Source organism: Anopheles coluzzii, chromosome 3 (genome assembly GCF_943734685.1).
Source record: "Anopheles coluzzii chromosome 3, AcolN3, whole genome shotgun sequence".
Classification (NCBI taxonomy): Eukaryota; Metazoa; Arthropoda; class Insecta; order Diptera; family Culicidae; genus Anopheles; species Anopheles coluzzii.
The window spans coordinates 80,665,154-80,677,819 of record NC_064671.1 but is presented as its reverse complement, the minus strand read 5'-3'; the positions used below and the strand labels follow the sequence as shown (position 1 = coordinate 80,677,819).

Here is a 12,666-nt window from a genome sequence, read left to right as displayed (position 1 = left end):
GGCAGGGCCGGATGGATGATGGTTTGATGTGCCGAAGCTCGAGCCCGAAGGTGTGCTAAAAAGATGCTCTTTTAGATTCAAATCCATCACCATCCGGATGATGCTTGACCGTTGAGGCCAAGTGAGCAGGCAAGAAGCGGCACTCGGTGGCACATTCTTCTTGACACTGGCGCGACCCTTTCATGTGTACCTGAACGGTACGTGGTGCACATTGAGGGGGTGGGGGGGTGGGGAGGGGGAAGGCTAAAGTATTTCTTAATCCCTATGCCCCATCTTGCGCGTTGCTTCCCGGTGTAATCAGTCAACCGTCGCTTCCTACGCTCCTGCGTCGTTAAAGGTAAGCGGATAAGCGGAGCTGAGAAAACGATGCAATCAGGGCAGGCTCTGAGAGAGAGTGCACACCAAGAAAAATGACTGCTGCTCCAGAGGCTTTTCTGTTCTGCTGCTTCTGCTGCAGAGCCACACTGATGCCTTCGCCCATCTAGAGGCCCGTAACTAATGGACGGGGGCTCTCTAAGGGCTCCGGCGTACGAACACGAACTAAACGAATTCCATTCTTTCATCGTCACCTTTAAGCTACCGCGACCACTGTGACACCGCTGTGGTGCTTGATGTGCCACGGTTTAGGACACCTTCAGTGAGCAAAGACACCTTCCGGTGTTCATAGACCAGCAGCAGCAGCACCGCACGGTACGGTAGTGGGATTAATAGAAATTCATTTCGTAATAATCCACCGTCCAAAACGGAGCCGAGTTCCATCATTACACGCGCTGCGTCACAGGGTTCCGCGCTTATTATCCCATCCCAAGAATTTCTGCCCCACCGCACCGACATTACATCATCTTGGCCACTTTTTCAATGTCTACTTGAGTGGTAGCAGCAAAAAAACCGTCCTCCGTCCAGTTGAAATGCCGCAGCGGTCTGGCGGCTAGGAGAGAAAAAGCACCCCCAGAATACGATGTCCTTCAAAGAATGTCTTGCCCGCGCACGGAATGTCACCTCAAAAATTGCTCGCTGCCCGCCGAGCGGCCGACATTCTTTGTCCTTCAAAATGTGCACACCGGTGTTTGTGCTTGGGAATGCCGGCTGTGTCCCAAAAATATTGGCCCGTTCTTTCGAATTTCGTTTCGACCGGACATAACGGACACAACAGGCGACGTCACGTAATGGCGCGCGGTGAAGAGGGCAAGAAATTACACTGAAACCCTGTACCCGCTTCCGGTTAAGTTCACTCGACGTGCTCCGTGTGCTGCGCTAAAGGTTCAATCAAGCGGCAGCCTCTGAAGCGAGCTGACGGCTTCGTATACATGCCTAATTAGGATTGCCATTTTTCATTCCAGCGAAGATTCTTTGCACCGAAAACGACTGGAACGAAAACCAAACTACGTCAATCATAATCACCCTCCTGTGCCGCTTCTTGTTGCACCATTCGGAAGTAAAACCCGACGCCTCAGCCGTCTCAAACTGAGCCAGAGGTGGCTAGTGCTCCGGCAGCAAAACTGTTTCCATCCATCCTTTTACGAAAACTTGCGCGTTTGCACCAAAGTATGGTGCTCGTTTTTCACCGGTCGGGTTGTTTTCTTCGCTCCCCCTCCCCTGTGTTTCAAAAGTCAGCCAACCAACCAACCTGCGCTAGTCGGCAATTTCCGGCAGAAGCCCTCAAACAACAACAACAACAACAGCAACACAAAAAGCGACCATAAAATTCACGACCTCCCAGGTCCCGTCCCGCTGCTCCGACGTATCATCAACGCCGGGTGGGTCTTTGGGCAACAGGGCCGGCGGATATGATCCTCCTTTTTTTTAAAAGGCACACTGTCCCTCACACCCGGGCAGAAGAAAAAGTACCGCCCCTACTAAAGGCAAGCAAAGCACAGCGAAAGCTCCAACAAAGTTTGTTGGAGAAATTCTTTAGGGTTATATCCTTACGTCAAAGATCCAAGCAGGCAAGGCAAAGTGAGCTTGCTACCCCCAAACGTCTTCAACGTTTCCAGCGCCAAAAGAGGAGGAAAACCAGTGCAGTGGCCAATCAATTTCCAGCAGAATGGAGACGTCTCCCGCAAGAAGAAGTGGCAGGCATTGGGGAGCTTTTTCTTATTTTTTGGCGACAAAAATTTTAAATTGCCATCCTCAAAGGAATTGCTGCACAGTATAATGCGGGACATTCAGGGTGCGTTCTAACAGGAAGGGGAAAGAGCAGCACAGAGACGACGACGACGACGACGACAGTTCCATTAAATGAAAGTCTGTAACGAGTGTTAGGAGGGCCGTTCAATAGTCATTACTTAAGTTTGGCGCATTCGCCAAGGCAGGGGGGGGGGGACGTTTGGCCCTGGTTTGGAGGCCCCCATTTCCCCAAGGTGAACGGAGCGCTATCGGGCATTCAACTGCTGTCGCAGTGTCGTCGGTCGTTGGTGTGCGGCCAAGAAAAATATGTTCCGGTCACTTCCTGTTCCGCTGTGTGTGTGTGTACCGATAATGAACCTCGTGCGGGACGTGCGGCTTCTTGGCACAGGCAAAGGCAGCTTTCGCTACGTGGTCCTCCGAGAGACACGTTGCACTAAAAGAGGTTCTAAAGGGGCTTCATTTCCTTACAGCTTCTCTTCTTTTCTTTTTTTGGTTTGGTCTCTTCGGCAGCAGGAGCATGAAAGCAACGCTATCGTAATCGCTGATCGACTGAGCGGGCGCGGAAAGGTTAAGCGAAAGGTTTTGGGCACAATCTTCAAAGACATTGCAGAAGCTCTCCCAGGAGCCGACACAAGAGCGCTACTGCCAAAAACCAACATTCAAAGCATCAGGAGGGTTGTTGCTGTCGGAGGGGGTGTGGTCGGGACACTGAGACACTCTTCGCTTTTCGCTCGATTTGCGCTCGAAACCAAGTTAGCGCGTTCGATTGTCAACATTTTCTTATCGTGTTCCTGATTGTGCCCTCGCCCTTGCACAGTGTCTCATTGCAGCCTTGCACGTAACACCCACATCCGGATGAATGACAGTGAATATTCATCTGGAAGCCTGACGTTTCCTGAGTTCCCGCATCCCCAGGGTTCCAGTGCGCGCGGGAACGAAGAATTCCAGCCCCAGCAATTCATTGCAAAACAAAGCAGAATACACTCACACACACAAAAAAGACCCCGAAAGGAAACACAGAAAACAACAAACTCTTGGGAAGGTATTTGGCTACACGCTCGCTACTCTGCTGATAAAAATTACTGCCCCGGAATGGTGCTGAAAAAAACCCGAGGATTTCAAGTTCCAAGGTCGCACAGGTTTGGAGTCGCCGTGTGATTACTTTCCAAACAGTCGACAAAACGTGCCCCAACAAAAAAAAAAAGAACGAATGCCATTGAAAACAACGAAATTAAACGAACTGGCATTGATTGATTTCCGAGCTTTCGCTAGAGCTTGCCGGCCCCTTGGTCGTGCCCTGGCCTCCAAACACAGCGCGAATCATTTACGTGTTCATTCTGCTCCTCGCGCACGCTTCAAGAGACTCAATTTGAGACTGCTCGAAATTCAATTATGGAAAAAGTAGTGTACATTCCGCCTTGTTTTTTTTTTCATCCCCGCCGCAGTTCTCCCGTTTCCTCAAATATGTTCCGGGTTAGCTTCTCGACAGTTGGACAATTGACACAAATTTTCACCACCAAGCCCTTGCTCCAATGGTACGCTTCCTCCGTGGGGGTTAAAAGCCAATGTGGTCCAGGGTTCAGGTAGGAAAAAGCCGGTTGAATGAAATTCTTTTCCATCATTTTTTCTGATTCTGCCAATGCTGCGCGGGTTTTGCAGACCCGGGGACAGTCGGAAAGTCAACTGGAAAATGATGAAACATTCTCTGGCCTGTGTGTGTGTGTGTGTTTGATTGGTAACAAAGGACCATCATATCCAGGAGAGATACAATTCCAAAAACGTTCTGGTACTCGCCCAAGTGCTCGCCCAATCGAAAAACAAGCAAAAGGACATTCGCCGTCACAGTTAGGATCGAACGAAGCGCAATCAAACAAAGAGAGAGAAGGAAAGGAAGGGCGCTTCGACACAGCTAATGAAGAGAACAAGGGACGAGGGGACATAAAATATTTTGTCCCTAGCTGGTCTGCCGCGACGGATGGGAAAACGAATCCGAAAAACATATTCGCTCATCATAACAAACAAATTATGAGTAATTGATGAGCCCCGAGCGACCCCGCGCGTTTCGATCGTACATCGTTTTTCGATCGACCATTTTGACACAAGACACAAGGGTGGGCCATTACGGTCCTGGTGGCATGATGACGGTAGACGCGGGCAAGAACAAAACACACATAAAAAAACAAGCAATACCATTTAAGGCTTCCTCCCCCGAACCGGAGCAGCAAAATCGTTTCGAGCTTTGCTTCGAGCAGCTAATAAAGTGGAGAGTTAATCGGGGTTCTGTCGGCCCGTTCTCTGGGGTTCTTCATTTCCACCTTCATTGTCCACACACAACAGTGGAAAACTATGCAACAAAAGCAGCAGAAGTGAAACTTTGTGCTGCTTTTTTGTTCCAGGAATTATCCAATTTTTTTCGATAATGGCTTTTATTCTTTCTATTGCCTTCCCATTGCCTTTAGCGAGTGTTGTCATGGCTAGAGACAGCAGGCAGCGGCGAAGCAAGGCTAGACGCCAATGCCCGCCCCAAAAAAAACCCAAAACCCAAAAGGTCAATAGTTTTCGAGTTGTAGTTTGATTTGAAGTTTAGTGCTTAATCACCGAAAATGGTTCCGGTCTACCCACAATGGCGCCCTTACTATTTTTAAGCTAAACAGGAGAAAGAAGTGAAACAAAAAAACAACAACAACAGTCCCTCCGAAAACCCTACTTTAGACCTCAGGTTCGGCATGCTGAAACGCTGGACGGTTTGCTTCGCGCACGCGTTCCACCACACTGTTGCCCGCGTGGTTGAGGTAGGTCCCGGTAGGTTGGCAATGGCAACATGATTAATGACCCACTTCCTGCTCGCATGAGCAACGGCGTCAACGTCCAGGCGCACAGGCTACACTAATGGGTACACCCCTGCGCTCTGAGGTCACAACCCTCGGTTGGTGTTCTTTCGAATGCAGTTCCTCCAGCGGCACATTCGGTTCTAATTGCTATTATTTACTATCGCTGTTATTGTGTTGCAGAGGATGCAGAGACACCAACAACGACAGCGGGATAAAACGGCGATCGAACTGCCCAACCAACGTGTAGAGAGAGCGACAGGGCGAGTGCAGTCACGTGCAGATGCATTCAATACAATAGTTATTCGAGTTCGGCGTTCGGGTTTTGCGGCGGACAGCTCTAATCGATTCCGGAGCCAATTCGAACATATGTCCCGGAAGGTCAAGGGTGCAAAAACAGGGACCCTTGATGCCGGTGACCGTGACCATTGACCAGTTAATTCAGCCGAGCCCGTGATGCAACTTTATTTGGACATTTGTTCCACGTAGAGACCGGTTACCGAAAGGCGTAATGGTCACGTAATGGGCATCTACCCGAGTCATGCCAGCCATCGTCCAGTCCAGATCGAACTGATTGCCGATTCTAATCACTGCGGTCCCTTGCGTATCAATATGGCGATAGCGATTGCAAAAGCAAAGGGTGCAATTCTGTTTCCAGGGAGCAACAGAGTGGCCTGCACGATTACATTACACTACTAGGTCCAAATTGGGACTACACATTGGCACAATAAATGTGTGAGCTAATGCCATCAGTTTTTTCGCCCGAACGATCTCATCCGACGACTTTCCTCCATTTACGCGCACTATTTGCACACACCTGTACAAGCGTGCCGTTGGGTCACCGGGCCATCAATTCCATTAGCGGGGAGGGACGCGCAAGCGGAAAAGGACCTGAGGAGCTAACAAGAACCAGTGTGGTAGTAACATTTTATTGCGTTTTATTACACACTACCCTGCCCAGAGACATAAGACAGAGTGGCACGTATAAAACAGACAAACAGATAGATTTAGAAACAATGTGGCGTACAACGACCAGGGAGAAGGAGCAGAAAAACACGGAAAACAGGATCGGTTTTACCGGCAGTTGAAGGAAGGTGGGTTCACTTTTTTGTACCAAAAAAAAAACAGGCTCTTTATGGCAACACAACCGGAAGAAGAGAAGGTAAGCGGTCGAGATTGGGACTCATGGTCGCGGGCCGGTATACATAATCCTGGGACAAAATAGTTAAGAGATAGGGACACACAATGGAAATGGTGAAGAGAATGATAGAAAAAGAGAGAGAGCAAGAGAGGAGGATGAGGAAAAAACTAATCCAAATAGAACGAAATCCATTAGTTCCAATTACCATTCCCGGGCGGTTCGAAGGGGCGCTGTGTCGAAGGCGTAGAAGCTTGAGCAATCGTCACTTGGGCTGATGATGATGATAGCAGCACACCATAGCGATGGGCAAAGCATGAATAGCAGCAGCAAAAGCACACAAAAAAGGACATCAAGCTCACCAAAGCCCGGTACGACCCCGGGACGGAGGCGATATGGACCCGGGCAGATAAAAGGATTAAAAGAAGGTAAGACGGCGTAAGATCCCGGCGAACAAAACGATCGAAACCGCTTAGCTGGTGCGAGATCCCACTGTTTTTGAGTAAAGTGGTGGAAGGTCGTCGTCGTCGTCACCGTCATTGGATGTCGGGCGCATCAGCATGCAGCAAGGCAACGGAATGGAGCGGAACTCCAGCGCTCGGAATGATGGAAATTATTGGATTGTCTGCCTGGCTTGCTGGTGAAATGCTGTGCTGCCGCCTATCTGTGTTTCAAGAATGACCTCGGCCGAAGCGCACTTCCAAGGCACTGCCACACCGGTAATAATGAATGATGAGACGACGTAGCCCTTTTCTGCAGCTCTGTGCCCAGTGCCTAAATTCCTGGAGCGTGAGTCAACTTGGTCGTCTTGTGATTCTGTAGCATTCAGAGGTTCAACTTTCACTCCTTTTTTATTTCTTCTTCTTTCTCTTCCTGGAGCTGGGACACTAATGGAGTAGAATTTGTAGCCCCGAAAAAACAAGCGACCCCACAATTTTTGGGGGAGATTAGCTGGGGACTTCGAAACACCGCAGGCACAAAAAAGCTTCCGGAAGCAGTCGCAGATGGTTGCCACAATTGCCGATTCTGCCTGCCTGCCAGTCAGAACCCTAGATCAATCTTCATTTGCAGTTCCAGTTTCAGCAGCACAAGGACACACACACACATACCTCTGCGCTATGTCCGCCCATCACCCTCCGGCCGCCGGAAGGATAATTGACACATTCGATTAGTATTTATGGCGCGCAAAAGCCGGTGCGAAAGCACCGTTAGAAGAAGCTGATGCGAGGCGTGTGAGTGACCTGTGCGGAGACCGTTCGGAATCGATCGCAAAAGCTCCGCGCTCGCACGCTCTCCGGCGTACGTGTCACATACGTACCCAATCCAAGGCAAGCGGGAACCGATTAGTGGTTCGCGCGCACGCCTTATCGAATTGCCGCGAGATGGCGCGGTTAAATGGTAGATAAAAACACAAATCACTCTCGGCAGCAGCTTGGGTTGGGGGCTGTTCCAAGGTTATCATCTCGCATCGGTGCGGCGCTGGTGTGGAAACAGGTTGGTTAACCTGTTTTTTTACTTTTGCCGACAAACCGCCGGCAGAGAGCTCACGCGGAAGTTTGTCGGGCGTTGCGCATACGAATGAGCGATATGAGGGATGGGTGTTTTTTTTCGGGGTTTTTGGCATTTTTTACTGCGAAGCCGCAAAACCAACCCTTACCCCAAAAGTAGTGCCGGAGCGATAAATTTCATCAATAAAATGTTTGGCCAACGAGGAAATCCGTCCGTGCCCCGCTCGCATGCCCGAAATATCCTGGAGGTGATAGGCTGCCCGCCTGCGTTACGAATGCATAATTGAGCAACAAGCCGCGGGCGGCGATTGTGGTTGGAAGTGATCAAACAACTTCTACCAGCTCGTCCCTCCAATGCCGGAAACAGAACAAAAACACTACCCAGAAAAAAAATGCCACAGTTGGCATATTTATGGACGTCGCGGTACGCGCGTATCAGGACGCCCGGAAGGGTACACACCTACACCAAATGCTGTACCCCGTTTGCTCCGTGTTTCGGGTGGAAAAGCAAAACTTTTAACATTTGCAAGAAGAGGAAGTTCGATTTTGCAAACCGGAACCACCACAAGTAAACCAAAAAAGCAAAATTGGAAGCAGTAATCGAGTAAAAACACACACAAAACAATCGATTCAGCCAGGTTTTGTGGTGTACCTATATCTCTATGGCGGGGGGTAGTCTACGAGAAGGCAACCAGAGTGCGGTAGTGCTGGCAGTGTTCTCCCGAGGCGCCCAGAGTTTATCTTAAATTAATGTCAATCAGCTCTGGTGTGGTGTGCACTTCGTGTGTCGCTTTTTTTGGAGAGGTTCTCAGTGTTTTATTCCAACCACCATTCCGCTCTGTTCCGACTGGAAACGGTACACAAACCGTACACAGAGGTATCATTGCCCAACCCGGGGGGATGGTTTTGCCAGCATGTAGCTCACCAAACCCCTACCCAATGCTCTATCCATCCTGCCGAAGGGATAAATTTGATAAGCCACTGCTCCACAGTTCCGTTTGACGATCCGATCCTGCTGCTACCGCGTACGAGCAAGTTTTGCACCACTCTCACTGCCGGAAAGGAGCGTGCTACATTGGGGTGTGTGTGTGTGTGTTGTTGCATCCAACGGCAAATTGTTGTTAGTTTTTCGGGGAAATATGTGTATTGGGAGGACCTTATCTAGAGCAAGGGGTCCTTTTACCTTTTCGAGCAGCTGCACATGTGTGTGTGTGTTCTAGGTTCCCACAGACGTACCTCAGACGTGGTCTAGGCAAACGTGCTTTAGAGAAAAACCCACCGGAGATAGCAGAAATTGTCCTCCTGCTAGAACCTCTGCATACTGTTCTTATCTTCCTGAAGACTACCGAAAACTCATAACACAATTCCAATCAACATTCCAGCTCCGTAGCGTAGCATTAAACACCGGGAAATTGGAAGAATATGGTTCAATTTGTTCCTCAAAAACAGAAGTTTGTTCACTCAACAAAACACCGAAGGTGCATATGACCTAACAGAGCTCTGCCGAAATGTTGTGCGTCCAGAGATATCAAAGCCTGAATTTCTAGATAAAAAGCTCTCCAAACTTTGTAGTCTCCCCCGAACAAAGCTACTGAAGCGTTGGTCTGTTGTCCAACAGTTGTAACGATTGTGCACCATGGCAAACATAAATAAAACAACATTGGAATGCTCGAACTAGGCTGCGCCTAGTTACAGCAATATATTCGTAAAAGTTCTTGCCCAGAGCAGTACTCCGCCACAGTTCCCAGAGTTATTGCATTCCGGGTGCTGTGCAAAAAAAAAATCGATCCTGTTGCGGTGCTACAGGTGAGGGTGATTTATCGCACACTTACCGTTTCGTTGCCACTGGCGAAATTTGTGATACAGGAAGCAGGAGCACATGCAGAAGATCGACGACAGGATCATGAGCGTGAGCACGATGCCGACCCAGACGTCACCGATGAATCGCTCGTACGTCGGGTCGAGCATCTGCTCGGTGCCGGGGCCCACCCCGAGCCCATCCCGGCCCCGGTTCGCGAACGTTTGCAGGCTGTTCAGCAGGCCGTAGTCGCTGCTGCCGTTGCTGTAGTCGATGCCCCCGAACAGGCTCGAGCCGGACGATCCGAACCCACCGCCGAACGGGCTGCCGCCGTCCGAGCCCATGCCGCCGAACGTGGCCGCTGCGGCTGCGGTGGCGGCCGACGCACCGGCCGTACCGACGGCGGCCAGCCGGGCTGCCGCACCGCTGGCGACGGTGCCCTGGTAGTGGTGCTGCTGCTGCTGCTGCTGCTGCTGGTGCAAGTTCTGCCAGAACAGCGTGTAGTTGTTGCCCCGGATCAGCTTGTCAAAGTCGAGATTGGTCGGTATTTCGAAGGTAATCTTGGACTCGAAGTTTTCAATCATTTTCGATCCGCACTCAATAAGGACCGCGCACAACTTTATTCGCAAAAAAAAAACACACGCCGTGTGTCAACAACAACAACACATTGACAGAGCCAGACACCACATGTACTCACGGGCACACTTTGTCGTCGACTACTTGGATGAGGTTGATTGCACGCAGCAATTTGCTCCTTTTTATTTTATTTTCGTTTGAGCAGATTCAGAACACAGATCCACAATTGTTTCACTCCAAAAATCGCTTAATCTCTGCTGTGCGAACTTCGGATTCGAATATTCGTTCTCGACAACAGAAAGGCGCGGGGCACAGATCAACTTGCTCAGCTTTGATAACACAACCAACTGGCACACCGGTTTGTTGTTAGGCTCGGTTTCACAGGGGATAAGCCGGGAAGTACACACACACTCTGTGCAAGAGATTATTTCAGCTCCAACACACAAAACCGATTTGCGTTTAAATGGCGTAAAGGGCAACTTAAACCGAATCCGCCACAAGAAGAAGAGTAAAAAACAAACCAAATGCGTGTGCGTGTGGGTATGTAAAGTGAGTGTTATCGAATTTCACACGTTTGCAAAGGATTTCATCTAGCGAAATGACTCCTTTTCACTGCACTACTGCTTTCTGCGTCTGTGGCTGTTGGTTTTAAATGTGACACTTACTTTTCGCTTTGTTGATTTGATTTATTCACAGTTATTTCGTTTTTTTAATTTGTTTCACGTTTAAAATCGTACGGCAATTTTCGATCGTTTTGCTTTTTTTTTCGTACGTTCGTTTTCTCTTCCTAGCGAGGGCGAGCAACGGTACGGAAATTCGGTCGAGGGAAGCGTCGTATCTACACGTATGCGCACCCGGTCGGTCGCAAGCCTGCTTTCGTACTGAGGGCAGTGCGTGAAGGGTCGCGTCTGATGAGCGCTGCCGGCTGCGCTCGTGCTGTGGCATTTCGTCTCGCAGCTGCACGGTGGGCTAGGTTAGTGTGAATGCGGGACAGAACAACTTTGTTGGTGTTTTTTTATCTGCAGAATGTAACTAGAAGCTTCCTTTTGGTGTCGTTTTATGTTAATTTTATTCTATTGATTTTTAAAAAGTAGTTTGGCAACTACATTAAGGAACTTAAAACAAGAAAAATAAGAAACAAAGTTTATGTTTACGTTTTTAAGCTTATACCCAATTGATTTTACATGGAACAGCTATTTGTCGTTTCAAACCTTTTTTTAATGTAATGAAATTTACATATCCAAATATTTGTATTATTTTAGTTTAGTGTAGTTTGTAGTGTTTATAACAATAGACACTATACAACGAACAGAACATTTACATATAGTTATTGTTGGACGCTTTCCGAACATTTAAAATTGAAGTCAGTTCCGTTATTGTCATTCCAGGCTCATAGATATCGTCAGCTGAATTTAGTAGACGGCACATACAAAGAAGGGGGCTGCGAGAGCCAAAGGTTGTTCGGGTTTCCGCGACTGCCAGCATTGGCCGGCGACGAAGTATTCTGGCAGGAACATAGAAGTGAATCCTTGAAAGCATTAGTTTTAATTATCAAGCAATGTTCTTCGGATGAGATAGGTTCATGTTAATGTTGTAATATTAATTTAAAAAAAATAATAAAAATAGAAAAATAGAAATAGAAAAAAAGTGTTTAAGAATAAATTACTAAGGGACATTAAAACAAAGAACTAAGGCATAGACATAGACACACAAACAGTTTTTTTTTGTATTGTTAATTTTATAGAGCCGGTCTCGTAGTACAGTCGTCAACTCGTACGACTTAACAACATGCCCGTCATGGGTTCAATCCCCAAATAGACCGCGCCGCCATACGTAGGACTGACTATCCTGCTATGGGGGGTATCAATTAGTCACTGAAAGCCAAGCCCACAAGTGGGTACAGGCAGGCCTTGACCGACATCGGTTGTTGAGCCAAAGAAGAAGAAGAAGAAGAATTTTATTGTTTATTGAATTCACATGGAACAAATACACGTTGTTTCAATCAGTTACAAATTTTTGCTATATTTCGCTAATATTTCGCATTTTGTACACGTACACGTATTTCAAATCATTTGAATTTGATATACACACATTTTACTATCATGAAGCGTTTCCTTATGTTTTGTTGTTAATAATCGATGTTTTGTATGTTACAATAACTTATCAATAATAGATACAGATTAATCGCACCAACCCGATGGTTCTCTGAAGACACTTAATGTGTTTTTAAATTATGTTTTTATTTTATTTTTTTCGTTAGGGCCATCTTAAATAAAGGGGTAGAAAGGATAATTTCCTTAATACGTACATTTAATTTTTTTTAAAAAAACAAGGTTTGTACTAGAAAACTACTCTCAGATGCACCGGTATTTATGAAAGTCAACGACTACGAATTCATCAAAATTATAATAATTTTTTTTTGTATAAAAATTTTGTACCAAATTTCCCCTTTTAAGCTAACATTTTCCATCACTAATGCAATGCAAGTTTATAGATATGAAGATAATTTTTCAAAAGTTTCAATCATTCAAACTCTTACTTTACCCATTGTACATTCCCACGAATGCACAACCCGAACTGCACACGCACACAACGAACCGAAAGCATCCCGTGTACGACACGCAATCAGCCGGTCCGCTCTTGAATGTGTGCGTGTTTGCGTGCGTGCGCGCGCGCGCCCTGGGCTGACTG

The 12,666-nt window shown here is 47.7% G+C and overlaps 1 protein-coding gene across 1 annotated transcript in view; it reads right to left on the bottom strand.

The window, feature by feature from the left end:
* Positions 1-11,035, bottom strand: part of LOC120957066 (protein commissureless 2 homolog) — a 55,081-nt gene extending 44,046 nt beyond the window's left edge. The window contains exon 1 of the mRNA XM_040379017.2: positions 9,434-11,035. Within this exon, the coding sequence (XP_040234951.2) occupies positions 9,434-9,983 (550 nt within the window). The 5' untranslated portion in view covers positions 9,984-11,035. The remainder of the gene's footprint in view (positions 1-9,433) is intronic.
* Between the last annotated feature and the right edge of the window lie 1,631 nt (positions 11,036-12,666).